This window comes from Siniperca chuatsi, linkage group LG5 (assembly GCF_020085105.1).
Source record: "Siniperca chuatsi isolate FFG_IHB_CAS linkage group LG5, ASM2008510v1, whole genome shotgun sequence".
Taxonomy (NCBI): domain Eukaryota; kingdom Metazoa; phylum Chordata; class Actinopteri; order Centrarchiformes; family Sinipercidae; genus Siniperca; species Siniperca chuatsi.
This window is the reverse complement of record NC_058046.1, coordinates 20568902-20581343: the sequence shown is the minus strand read 5'-3', so window position 1 is coordinate 20581343 and position 12442 is coordinate 20568902. Positions and strand designations below refer to the sequence as shown.

The 12442-nt window shown below is 38.5% G+C and overlaps 1 protein-coding gene across 1 annotated transcript; it reads right to left on the bottom strand.

The window, feature by feature from the left end:
- Window positions 1–73: 73 nt before the first annotated feature.
- LOC122876056 (G-protein coupled receptor-associated protein LMBRD2B-like) lies at window positions 74–12138 on the bottom strand. Its single transcript, XM_044195916.1, has 18 exons — window positions 11991–12138; window positions 9933–10150; window positions 9617–9726; window positions 7318–7416; window positions 6930–7097; window positions 6513–6723; window positions 6243–6317; window positions 5995–6099; window positions 5696–5876; window positions 4517–4698; window positions 4078–4211; window positions 3851–3956; window positions 3627–3724; window positions 2597–2700; window positions 2216–2262; window positions 1972–2080; window positions 916–1009; window positions 74–782 (listed from the first exon to the last, which is right to left on the bottom strand). Exons 2-18 carry the CDS (start codon window positions 10104–10106, stop codon window positions 719–721), a joined length of 2061 nt encoding a protein of 686 aa, XP_044051851.1. The 5' UTR covers window positions 10107–10150; window positions 11991–12138; the 3' UTR covers window positions 74–718.
- Window positions 12139–12442: the final 304 nt, after the last annotated feature.

Below are 12442 nucleotides of genomic sequence, written 5' to 3'. Positions count from 1 at the left end.
AAGACAGTGCTTCATATGTGCTGGTACATCATATTTAAGTCATTCATAATCGAATGAAGATAACGTACATGGGTAAAATGATTATATTTTAATGCATAATCATGGTAGACACGCAATTACAAAACATGCACACCCTTACAGAAAATAACTGGCTGTAGACTACATTACATACAAACAAGCCATGTCATTCCAAACACAAAATATCCATCATGAAATAAGTTAGGCTATTGATATCTTCCCTTTGAATACATGAATCAGTTTTCATTTTGTTTTTGTTTCAAGAACAGTGAGCTATTTTATTCAAAAACTGCAGGTGCGTAACTGTGCCATTCATCTCTTTCATCCATCAATCTACACTTGTAAAACACCATTGCTTGAAAGATAATATCAAAAATACATTCTAAAAAGTTTTGCACAAACAGGTTAAGGCTTTGGTAGAGAAACATCCCTTCACAGTCCGTGATCTCTTTCAGTGAATAATCCAGTTACAGAAATCAACTGAGATACTGTATAAAACCCTCCACTGAGTGTTTTATTTCACTTTCATCCATTTCCTGATTGTGTGTCCATATCTCAGAAACATGATCTTCCTCTTCCATTTCCTGAGATAATGTATTTTTTTCTTTGCATTCAGACCTCCTTTCATTTCCTTTCATCATTTTTTTTATTTCCAGGAGCATGTACTAGCTTTGTGCTTTCCCTCCATGTCTTCTGTCTATCAAAGATTGTCAAAGATACTTGTCTGAGAAGGTGACAGAGACAGGTAACATCCTCCTGTGGATCTACAGTATCAAACACAGAGACAGAGTAAGTCATTAAATAAGCCTGTTTGATGTTAGATCAAGTTCTGTGGACCATATTGTTATTTAGCTCTGATTAACCATTATGTTCAATTCATTCAGCAAAAAGACATACCTTCTGTTTGGTGAACCTTCATCACTGGAATTGTCTTGCAGTAAGCCTCTCTGCTGCTCCTCCATCTCCCCATCTCTTCTGGTGAATGTGACAACTGAGAAAGACAGAGCAAATATCCTGTTGTGAGTTAACAAAAATGGTTTTCAGATTCTGCAGCAAAAACACACACAAATTGGCACCATTTTATGTTGGACGTATACAGTACAACAGAATGGCCCTGCCTAAATAAATGACTAGTAGACAGTGGTGGAAGACGTATTCAGATCCTTTACTTAAGTAAAAGTAGCAATACCAGACTGTGAAAATACTCTGTTACATGCATGTGTAATTTGCACTGTACTGTTGTAGTTGGTCGAGTTGTGGTGGAGCGGATTAGAACTATTTTATATACTGTTGGGTAGTTTAATATATTTTATGTACAAAACATATGATGAACTTATAAAACATGATGCATTGTTATCATGTCATGTTATCAAGTAACTAGTCACTAAAGCTGTCAGATAAATGCAGTGGAGTAAAAAGTACAATATGTACTCCACTACATCTCACAGTAGTGAGATGTAGTGGAGCAGAAGTATAAAGTAGCATAAAAAGAAAATACAGAATTGTACTTAAGTACAATGTTTGAGTAAATGTTCTTAGTTACTTTCCACCACTGCTAGTAGATGTTTGATTATGCATGTAGGATAATTTGCCTTAACTTCAGTCTCTTACACTGGAACAAACTAAGAATAAGTTGCTCTGGGAGCTGGGGACAGGGAGTCAATGGGTGGTGCATATTCCAGAGTAACCCAACCCGACACACTGTAATCTACCTTGGTGGGGTGCCTTGCGGCTAAAATGGCAGTTGTTCAGTTTCCTGCATGGTGCTGTGATTCTAGTGATCAACTATCTATAAACAGACTCTTAAAACTAATACAAACGTGCATAAAATATGAAATCAGGCCATCCACCCAGACCCTGTTGGAAGTGTCTTGTCATAGCAGTTTCAGTAGCTGTGAGTGACACAGAAAAATATTTAATTCCATGGTTATTGTAGTTTTCTTTAAACCCTACCACTTTCCTTGATCTCCATGACAGGGCTGCTCTGGCTATCCTTCAACTCAGTGTAAGCAGCTCTGGTCCGCCCAGTAGCCCCTTGGTCTCCATACCGCTCCCTCCATGCCTGAAAAAGACAACAAAACAGGCACATAAATGCCTAGACACACTTAACATAAACCAGTAGAACCAGTGAGCCAACAGATTAGGTAGATTTTCTTGACTTAAGAAAAATTATTTTGATAGTATCAAAATTTCTAACCAATCTTCGATTTCCTCCATCCTCAGCTTTCTGTCTTTTTCTTCTTTCTACAAAAGAACAAATTGTAGTGCATATCGTTAAAAAAGCATGTGCACTAAAAAAAGCGAGTGAACAAATAATGATGACTTTCAGATATACAACAACTTACTGTGTACTGAAAAATGAATCGTAAAAGTAAAAGACTGAACCAGTGAAAGAACCTGCTTTATGTAATAATTAACAATTCAGTTCACTAGAAACAAGAGATGAACAAATAATTGATCAAGTCTGCAATAATGTGGCTCATTTTTATACAAAAGTTTTCAAAAGAGCCAAGCAAATACTGCACCTTTGAACAGATACATCAGAAATAGTGAGTGACTGAATTTATGCTGAACCTACCTCTTCTGATGAGTTCCCTGCCTTCATCCACCAGGTCAGAGGTCAAGTCATCGTCAGTAATGTACTGATGAAAGCCCAGGATGTTCAAACAGCGAGAGCCCAGGCTACAAACCCAGACACACACACACAATTAAAAATGTACTGTTAAATGTACTGTATATTCTTTATGTGCTACATAAACAAGAAGATTCGACTAACAAAAGTTTCTCAGAGCAGATTCCTTCCCCACAGACTTCCTGTTCAGTACGGATCTGTTATCCAAGAAGCTGCATCATATTCATCAGTTGATCACATTTATCATATCAGAGGGGGGTTACATGGAACACAGTGGATAGTGTGCACATCCAACCCCAGTTGTTTACAGATGCAGGACAAAGGAGAGGTTGTCCACACATTGAAAGTGAGTGTGCAGACAACCTCTCCTTTCCCTTTCTAATCCTACTTGACACACATGAATGTAAGACTTTTTAAAAAAAAAATACAATAATTAGAAAAGTATTAGAAAAAGAAATAGTGTCACACATTTGCATAATAATTAACTTAACACAGGCATGAGATTGCATTAAGTTACACCATGAAGACACACAGCTAAATTAAGTTATTTCACCATTTATTTTATCATAATGTACATGTAAGCATTACTGCCCAACTGATACTGGATTTTTGAGGCTGATACTGATATCAATATTTGGGAGTTTAAAAAATCAGCCGACAGTACATTTAGTAGATACATACTAAGTGGGACATTTTACAATTGAAAAATCTGTCAGGACCTGTCAGTGCTCTCAAATGAACAAACTATGTAATGGAGACACTGTTTCTAAATGACCTAACTTAGTTTGGGTTTTCTGTGCTGCAAATTCTTGTTATTTATTGGCTTACATATACACCGATATATCTGTAATAAGCCAATATCTGGCCAGTTTATCAGTCTAGCTCTAGCAAGCATATAACCATAACTACACTTGAATGTGGTCTTTATATTAAATTGATGAAAGTAGTTTTTAGTTGTTAGTGGTGATTGGCTTACCTGTAAAAAGTGGCAAAGCAGAGCAACAATATCAGCATGGGATAATAGATGTAGAACCCATCAGAAATGAAAGACAGCAGACGCATAGAGCCCATGATCTGATAGGGGGAAAGAAAGAGGGACATTGCATTGCTCCATCGCTGCATTATGCCTGTGCATGTACAGTATGAGTAGTATGAATGTCTGTGTATGTGTTGGTATGTGCATGTTTGTATGGGACCCACAGAGGTGTAGGACGTCTGTATTCTGTCTCGGTGTGAGATGGCGGAGTCCATGTGAATCAGGCCCAGAAAGTTGAGGCACAAAGGAGGAGTCAGACGACAAAACAACCTGAGAGGGAAAAAAGACGCAACCCAATACCATAATACAATTTGAGAAGACCAGACCAAGCTGTGCTTCCTCTTTTGAAATTGTGCCCTATTGTTATATTAGGACTTTATGAGGAACATACATGCCACTGAACTGCAGGCTGTAAGCATCAGTTTGGTGATGTGGCACCAGGTAATAGTAGTTGAAAACTCGTATCCTGAACACTGTGGAGTAGACACAGACACACAGGAAGAGGATACTGACGAAGCACACCATCTGGTGGAGAGAAACAAAACAAGCAGAAAGAGGAGGCAGGTTAGCTAGTTACAGTGTTGGATGGATTAGATATTGTTAAGTATATACATGTTTGTTTACATCAAATCTGAAATTTTAGGATTCATTTGTTTCAACAATTTTCTAGTAAAGACAAAAAAGAATCCCCTGTAACAGGTCAAAAGTGGATTTGTTTGCATGCTATGGGTGCTGTGTGTTTTTGTTTTTGTTGAGCTTGTTCTTGCTTAATGAAGCTTAGATCTGTTGGGAATGTGCATTTCTGTGTACCTCACTGAATATGTGCCTACCTCGATACAAATGTAGTTGTGTTGTTTTTCAGCCATCTGAACAAAGACAGCGAAGAGGGACAGGACAGGGTGCGTGCTGAAGAAGGTGCACTCGGACCAGACTACTGCTGCTGAGAGGAGACATAGGAGAACTGCCAGCAGCCTGTAGAGACCCTGCCTGAACACACACTCCCAGTACCACTCTGAGAAGGACACACACACACACACACACACACACACAAACAAACAAGCACGCCTGTGCATGAGTACAAATGTTGGAGGAACAATCAAACTGACATTTCAGTTACACATACAAGTCTACACATGACAGATACTGTAGGCATGGATTTATACACAGAAGAAATGACAAATAGGATTATACTGTATTACTGCCAGGAAACATTAGTATACAATACTTCCATGATGTGCACGGACTGTCTTTTCTATTTTAATGCTGAAAACTAAATATCACGCTATTCCAAAGTATCTTGGGTTTTTACTGAAGCCGCCAATAACTGACCTTTTATGTAGAGATATCCCAAAGAGTTAAATTATACAGTGTTTCCCTAAGATTTTCAGTGGGTGAAAAAGCCTTTTTTAAGGCAAGTGACACCCATTACAAAACCATTATTGAACTATTTAATAAAACAAAATGTGCAAAAAAAGTAAAACTTTAGCACAGGTCTTACAGAATAAGTGAATGAGATGTCTCTTTTCTTAAAAACCACGTTGTAGTTCTACAAGTAGCTTGGACATTGAAATTGGCTGATTGAAGATGAAATCTGCTGTATCTGGATGAATTGATTTCAACCTTTGGTCATCAGAGCATAGAGTACACCTTTCTATTCAAGCAGGTAGTTAGGGGCATTTATCTGGCAAACTGGGTCAACATTCATATTTATTAGAAAGCCAGAACGACTGGAATGAAAAAATAGCAGCATTCAGGATCCAAAGGAACCACAGTTGATGAAAAATTGGACCAGCAGTGGAAAGTATATTTTAAAAAAGAAACACTAGCAGGCTATTAAAAGTCCAGTAAAGAACAAAATTTCTCTCTGAAATGTAGTGGAGTAGATAAAGTCTCACACAATGGAAATCCTCAATCATAAGTACCTTAATTTTGTACTTAAGAGAGGTAGTTGAGTAAATGTACTTACTTTCCATCTGTAAATCTGAGATTTTGGTACTGACTGAACTCACCCACAGTAGGAGAGTAGAACCTATGGATCCAGCCGTGGTGATGTGCCGAGGGGAAGCTGTGGACTAAGTGTCGGACTGGGCTGCTCTGGCTTTTAGCTACATCCTCTAGATGAAAGGCCTCGTCTAACAGGATGGACCACTGAACCTGAGTCTGACTGTGTCTCTGCACTGCAGAGATTACCTGAAACACACATACAGGCAACGGGGCCAAATAATTATCATTCACATTAACATGAGCTGTCATATTTTTTGCATTGTTTCCTTTAAAACCACAAAGCAATGTTAAGAATAATAATTACTTTTTTATGAAGCTTAACTAGGCCTCTTTTGGTGGGAAGGACACTCTGTTCACCAGAAGAGCTTTCCACATTTCTTCCCATCTCTTCCTGGTACTCAGTGGGACACTGAAATGAGATGACACCCAAATGAAGACTGTCCCACAGAACCTGACTGTAAAAATTGTAAATGCAACATTAAACTTTGGATGTACACATAAAAAGCCTAGTGTATTTGATCTAATGAACGAATCGCCTCATGTATTTCTCACCTTTGTCAAAATGGTGTCCACACACTTCCTGAGACAGTGGTTGTATCTGACAGACTCATGGACGCCTGCCACCTCCTGATAATAAGAAATAATTTTGTTCTTGTTAAAGTAAAAATATAAGCCAGACAAAGCCAAGCATGCAGGTGACACACAATTTTTTCTTTAATTTTTTATACATGCAAGGTCTGTTGAAACACTTTCAGATTCAGAACCTGCTGGAATCTTTTCTCTTAACACTCTTACAGCGCAGGATTGTTTATAAAACCTCACCTCCATAACATCTGCTAGGTTCTCCTCAGCCGCTGCCTTCTCAGTAGCCATTTTTGCTGCCTTGAAGTAGGTCTTGGCCAGCAGGTAACCAAGGGAAGATGAGAGCCAATAAGAACGCGGAATCTCCACCAGGCCGTAGCCAAGCAACAGCACCAGAAGGAAGAGGCCCCAGGTGTTGGCAGCTGTAATGCCGATGGTCTGGAGCTCTGTCCTGCACAAGTTTTATAAAGACAGATAAATCAATGCGCTGACATAATACCAGTTTATCAAACACAGCTTTAGCCTCACCCATCAGAACTCACTGTGTAATTCTTTCTTTCTTTTTTATTATATTTTATTTTAGATTCCAATAACAGCATTGTTTAGTCCCATTAGTCATCTATTATGTTTCCCTAAATTGAGGCACGTTTGAATTACCATGAGAGTTGCCACTGTGGGTGAGCAGCCACGTATATGAGCAGAGAGATGAAGATAAGGAGGTAGGTGCCGTAGTAGATGGCATTTTCAATGAGAGCTGTTTTAATCTTTCCAACTCTGGAGAAAGCTCCCGACCGTGCATAAGACTGCATGAAGGGCAACAGCAGCCTGTGTACACAGAAACACAAACACACAAAAGAGAGACAGAGTCAATATACCAAAACACAATTGTCTTTATAACAAAGACAGACAGCAGTTATAGTCGAGGTTTGAGTAAGTTACTCAAACCTTGTGTGTGTGTGTGTGTGTGTGTGTGTGTGTGTGTGTGTGTGTGTGTGTGTGTGTGTGTGTGTGTGGACATGTGAGTGAGTGAGTGGTAGGATCTTACCAAGTAAGAAACTGGGAAGTCCAGTATACAACTCTCCAGAAGACTGGTAGGATGCCATCTGGGATATAACTCCATGGCTCCTCACAAACCTTTGGTGTACTGTAACACACACACACACACACACACACATAGACAGACGAATGTGAGCATACATGTATACACACAGTGCCATTAAGCACAGTTAAAGCAGTTTACAGCAGCTTTGGAATATGCTTGACCTAATCAACTGTATCATAGAGAAGGTTTCAGTCATATTCATCTGGACACTGTTTTCAGAATCAAGACGTTTCGGCTCCCATCCGGAAGTCATTCTCAATTGTGAAAAAAATGGGACGGGAACTAGAAATTTAAGCTACTCTGTGTTACATAAGCCCTGCCCTCAGGAAAGGAATCTACCTGAGTATCTGTTAATAGCTAGTTTCACCTGAAACTGACCTAATAGTTTCCAAGATGGCCCAGTAATCAGTAATCAGGCCTATTGTTTTCTGGCTGCACCTACCTCATCACTGTTAAGTATCTGATTAGCATGTGATTGACGTGACCAAGGTGTTAATACATTGTGATAGACTTTGGGCAGATTGAATCTCAGACCACCATTTCTGTTCAAAGAGGGGTTCTCTTTTTTCACAAAAATGGCTTCCTTGACGCCCCGTTCAAACCAACTCTTCTCTCTACTTAGAATCTTCACCTCGCTGTCTTCAAATGTGTGGTTTGTAGCTTTTAGATGCAAATGCACGGCGCTCTGTAATCCTGAGTTAGTGTGTCGTCTGTGCTGATAAAGTCTTTTGTCACCTATGTACCGTTCTTTGCAGTTTTGCTCACTGCACTGAATGGAGTAGACTACATTGCTCTGTTTTTGTGTGGGTAACTTGTCCTAGACGACACACAGACCTGATTACTGATTACTGGGCCATCTTGGAAACAATTAGGTCAGTTTCAGGTGAAACTAGCTATTAACAGATACTCAGGTAGACTCCTTCCTGAGGGCAGGGCTTATGTAACACAGAGTAGCTTAAATTTCTAGTTCCCGTCCCATTTTTTCACAATTGAGAATGACTTCCGGATGGGAGCCGAAACGTCTTGATTCTGAAAACAGTGTCCAGATGACTACGACTGAAACCTTTTCTACGATAGAACACTCCTGGACAAATGAGGGACTACACCGTCTAATCAACTGTAGTACTGTAAACCACTGAATGCAATTTGCTCTCACATCACGTGACTCTATAACTTTGCCACAACTACAGTGCAAAAACACACTTTTTGAACTGTAGTGATGTGCATAGCTGTCTACCACAGTGTCTTTTTGGATAGTAACACTAACGCAGCCAAAGCCAGAAATACTCAAATCCTGCTCTTAGTTTTTACCTACATTACTGAGTAGACACAGATTAAAAGCAGTACTGTTTATGGAAAGGCATGTTGGTGCTGAATTCAACATCATTGTATTGGGGTGGAGGCAGAAGTCTCAGACATGAATATCTCAAAACTTGGACAGATGATACCAAGACTATCTGCATGGCTAGATACAATAAAAGATGAGTGAGAAACATGTTTTTCTGTAATTTGGGTGACCCAGCCCTTTAAGTCAATACTGCATACTGGTTGTTGGAAGACTAAACCCTTTAAAATGTTATCCAACCCAGTCTGAAAGTCTTTGAAAGTTCAAAATCTATTGTATAAGAAACACTTTCATGACCAGACACTCTACTGCAGAGGACTTGACCACAGCTGCAATATTATAATACAATTGATCAAATAAGGTCACATAATCCCACAGCAAAACCTTATGTATGAAGCACTCAGTAAAAAAAAAAAAAAAGGTCAACACTAACACTGATATCAGGTCATTCGTTCAGGTAATACAATTGACAGGTTCTTCTTTCCATTTGGCTTTTAATGTGGTGTCATTAATTATTTAACCTGCCCAGTTTGACAACATCAAACGTACAAAACAGTACAAGAAAATTAGTGTATATTACTACAAGCTGCTGAGAATAAAGCATATGCCAAATGTGACCAATTTCTGTGATTTCAAGCACAGGACCACATTGAAAATCTCATTAAGAAGCGTGTGGTCAACAAATGAGACTGAAAACTACAATGCTTTGCTTTATAAGTGTGGAAGTGCCGCTTGGATGTTGATAACATATGTATCGACATGCAGTGACTAAATAATATTTGTTGTCAAACGAAAAGAATATATATTGTGAATGTTGAACGATCTGGAGGAAAACATTGCCTTGAAATGAGCAAACTGTGGCCTCAGTGCCGATAAATCAAACATGATCATATTTACCTGACAGTTGGATAAACAGAGAAGTTATCGTCTGTCTGACTGGTCCGTCTTGCTCGAGTTACACGAATAGGGTGGTTTGCATTGCCAAGAACACACTGCTTGTAGATGGTCTAAAAAAGCAGCAGAGTTTACACACTCCATGAAGCACATGATGAAGCCTATTCATCACATTATAGTGGTACAGGTAATGCACCCAAGGCAAGAGCAGCGTAAATAAACACACAGCTCAACCTCACTCAGACACAGCCTGTTCATCCTGTATTTATCCTGAGAAAATTCAAGTAACTATGGTTAAACAGCTGCAATAGTTTCATACCGTGCTGACATCGAGTGGCAGGATGAAGACGATGAGGAAGCAGAGGTACCAGGACAGCAGCGTCCCTAACAGGACCATCTGCTGCTGCTTCCACAAATCTCCATAGCGCTGGAGGAGGTAGAGGGCCAGGAAGAAAACGACTACGACCACGACAGCCAGCGCAGCACCGCTCATAGTGATGAATGAACAGACAGACGTCAAGAACTCATGATGACAGACTGGAGGGGGTGAGAGACAGAGGGAGAGATAAATAGATAGAGAGAGAAAAAAGAGGAGCTCACTGGACAAACTGCAAATAGACATCAGCTTTTATCTGCTGGATAACAGGGAGAAACAGTACGGCCTGAACACTCAGGGCAAAACACATACATGATACAGCAATGAGGTGAGGAGGGAGAGAGCAGGGGAAAGGGAAAAAGAGTGGAAGAAATGAAGGAAAAATTAAAATTAAAGAGAAGACAGATGTAGAAAAATGTTTGTTTTGGTGTTTAAAAAGTTAAACGACCAGTGGTTTTGCATGTTTTAGCCTATTTACTAAAAATCACATATTACATTATACATATTACTTTACATTATAGCTAATAATTCTGCAAATAATGATCAAATATATTTGTTCTATTGTTACTGGCTTTTAATTAATATCTCTGATATGAAAAACATGTTAGCAGACCCTTGTAACTTGTTTGAGTTGTGTAATCCATCACAGTAAACATCAAATCTGCATTTATTTTAGTTAAAGTTAATTATGGTTATATGGTAATGTAGTGCAAGCTTTATAAATCTGCTTTTAAAGTGCAGGACATAACAACAACAAAGTAACTATGACAACAATGAATGCAGACTTGATGTTTACTGTAATGAATTACACAGCTCAAGCAAGAGTATTATTGATTTTCACAAGGTAAAGAAATTAGTCATTTTATTTCATTAATGCTGGACTTAGTTTAGCTAAGTATAGATTATTACACCAAGCGGTAAAGATGGAGTGGTAAATATTATTCATGTAAACACACATTCCATGTTTATAAGAGAAACTGATGAAAAATAAATTATTATTGTTAAAGATTTAAGAGGATCAAGTCTAAAGACTGGAATGGAGTTGACACGTCTCTGGTTAAAAATAGTGAGTGTGTGGTGAAAGTGTCCTAGCAAAATGAAAACATCTAAAGTCGTTCCTATATATAAAGCTGGAGATAGACATGTATTCTCTAATTACAGACCTGTTTCTTTGCTCTTGCAGCTCTCTAAAATATTGGATTTTTTTTATTATAAAAGACTAGATTATTTCATCACATAATATAATGTATTGTGTGAACAGCAATATGGGTTTAGCACTAATAGGATTCCAGCACTACTTGAATTTGTGGAGGAAATATCAACCTCAATATATCAAACTGCAATACTACAATACTACTGACCATGGCTCACTAGTGAATAAATTACAATGATACGGAATTAGAGGGGTAGCACACTCCCGGCTGAGTAGCTTCCTGGAGAATAGGCATAAAATAAATCAAATAAATGATTTTAACTCACAATTACTGAAGGTTACTTGTGGGGTTCCCCAAGGCACAGTGTTAAATCCATTATTGTTTATTTTGTACATAAATTATATATGTGGAGTTCCCAGAACATTACAATGTATTTTCATTTGTAGTGGTCCACAAAAATATAAATTATAAATCATTTTTCTTTATAAAGAGCTAAACGTTGCAAACACACAGGTATGTATGTTCCTTTAAAATGTGCTCTAGTAACTACTATTATAGCAATATTTTCCCGTTTTTTTTTTCTAGCAACCATCTACAATGTAACATCATTTATTACTGATTATTTAACACAGCTCTCTCTCCATTCTATTTTACTTGAATTGTGGTTACCACTAATTACTTTCACGATTTCTGTCATTCCTGCGCTGCGCTGTGGTCACGTTCAATTCCTAAAGAAAAACAGAGCTAGGCTGTAATCCGCACTGTGGTCTCGGATTGTTGATCCAGATCGTCGGTTCACATTTAGTCGGTGAACAATGATTCAAAGCGGAGCCGAAGCGACTCTTACCTTTTGAGTTTCTTCTCACCGACTGAAGCTTGTAAACCGGTAAACTGTCTGAATTTACTATCACATTGTGTTCCTCAGACGTGGAATCCAGAAAAATGTACACAACCTTTGAAACTACATTACGTAACAGCCGTACAGCGTGCTCACTCTCTGTGGCGCAGCACGGAGTTCTGGGTATTGTAGGCGAGGCGATGTCTCAAATAGGAAACCAGTCACTGGGACCCTCAGTGGTGGAAGAAGTACTCTGATCTTTTACTTAAGTAAAAGTAGCAATAACACAGTGTAGAAATACTCTGTTACAAGTAAATGTTCTGCATTTAAAATCTGACTTAAGTAAAAAGTATTATCATCACAGTATAGACAAATATAATACATATATATATATATGGAAATACTCAAGTTCAGTAGAAGAACCTCAAAACTGTACTTTAGTATAGTATTTGAGTAAATGT

Excerpts from the sequence above, each read along its gene's own strand:
- LOC122876056 (XM_044195916.1), bottom strand. The coding sequence starts at position 10,106 with ATGAGCGGTGCTGCGCTGGCTGTCGTGGTCGTAGTCGTTTTCTTCCTG. Across the intron at positions 9,727-9,932 it reads TGCCACTCGATGTCAGCACG|ACCATCTACAAGCAGTGTGT; the intron begins GTATGAAACTAT and ends CTGCTTTTTTAG. Across the intron at positions 2,081-2,215 it reads ATGGAGGAAATCGAAGATTG|GCATGGAGGGAGCGGTATGG; the intron begins GTTAGAAATTTT and ends TGTCTTTTTCAG.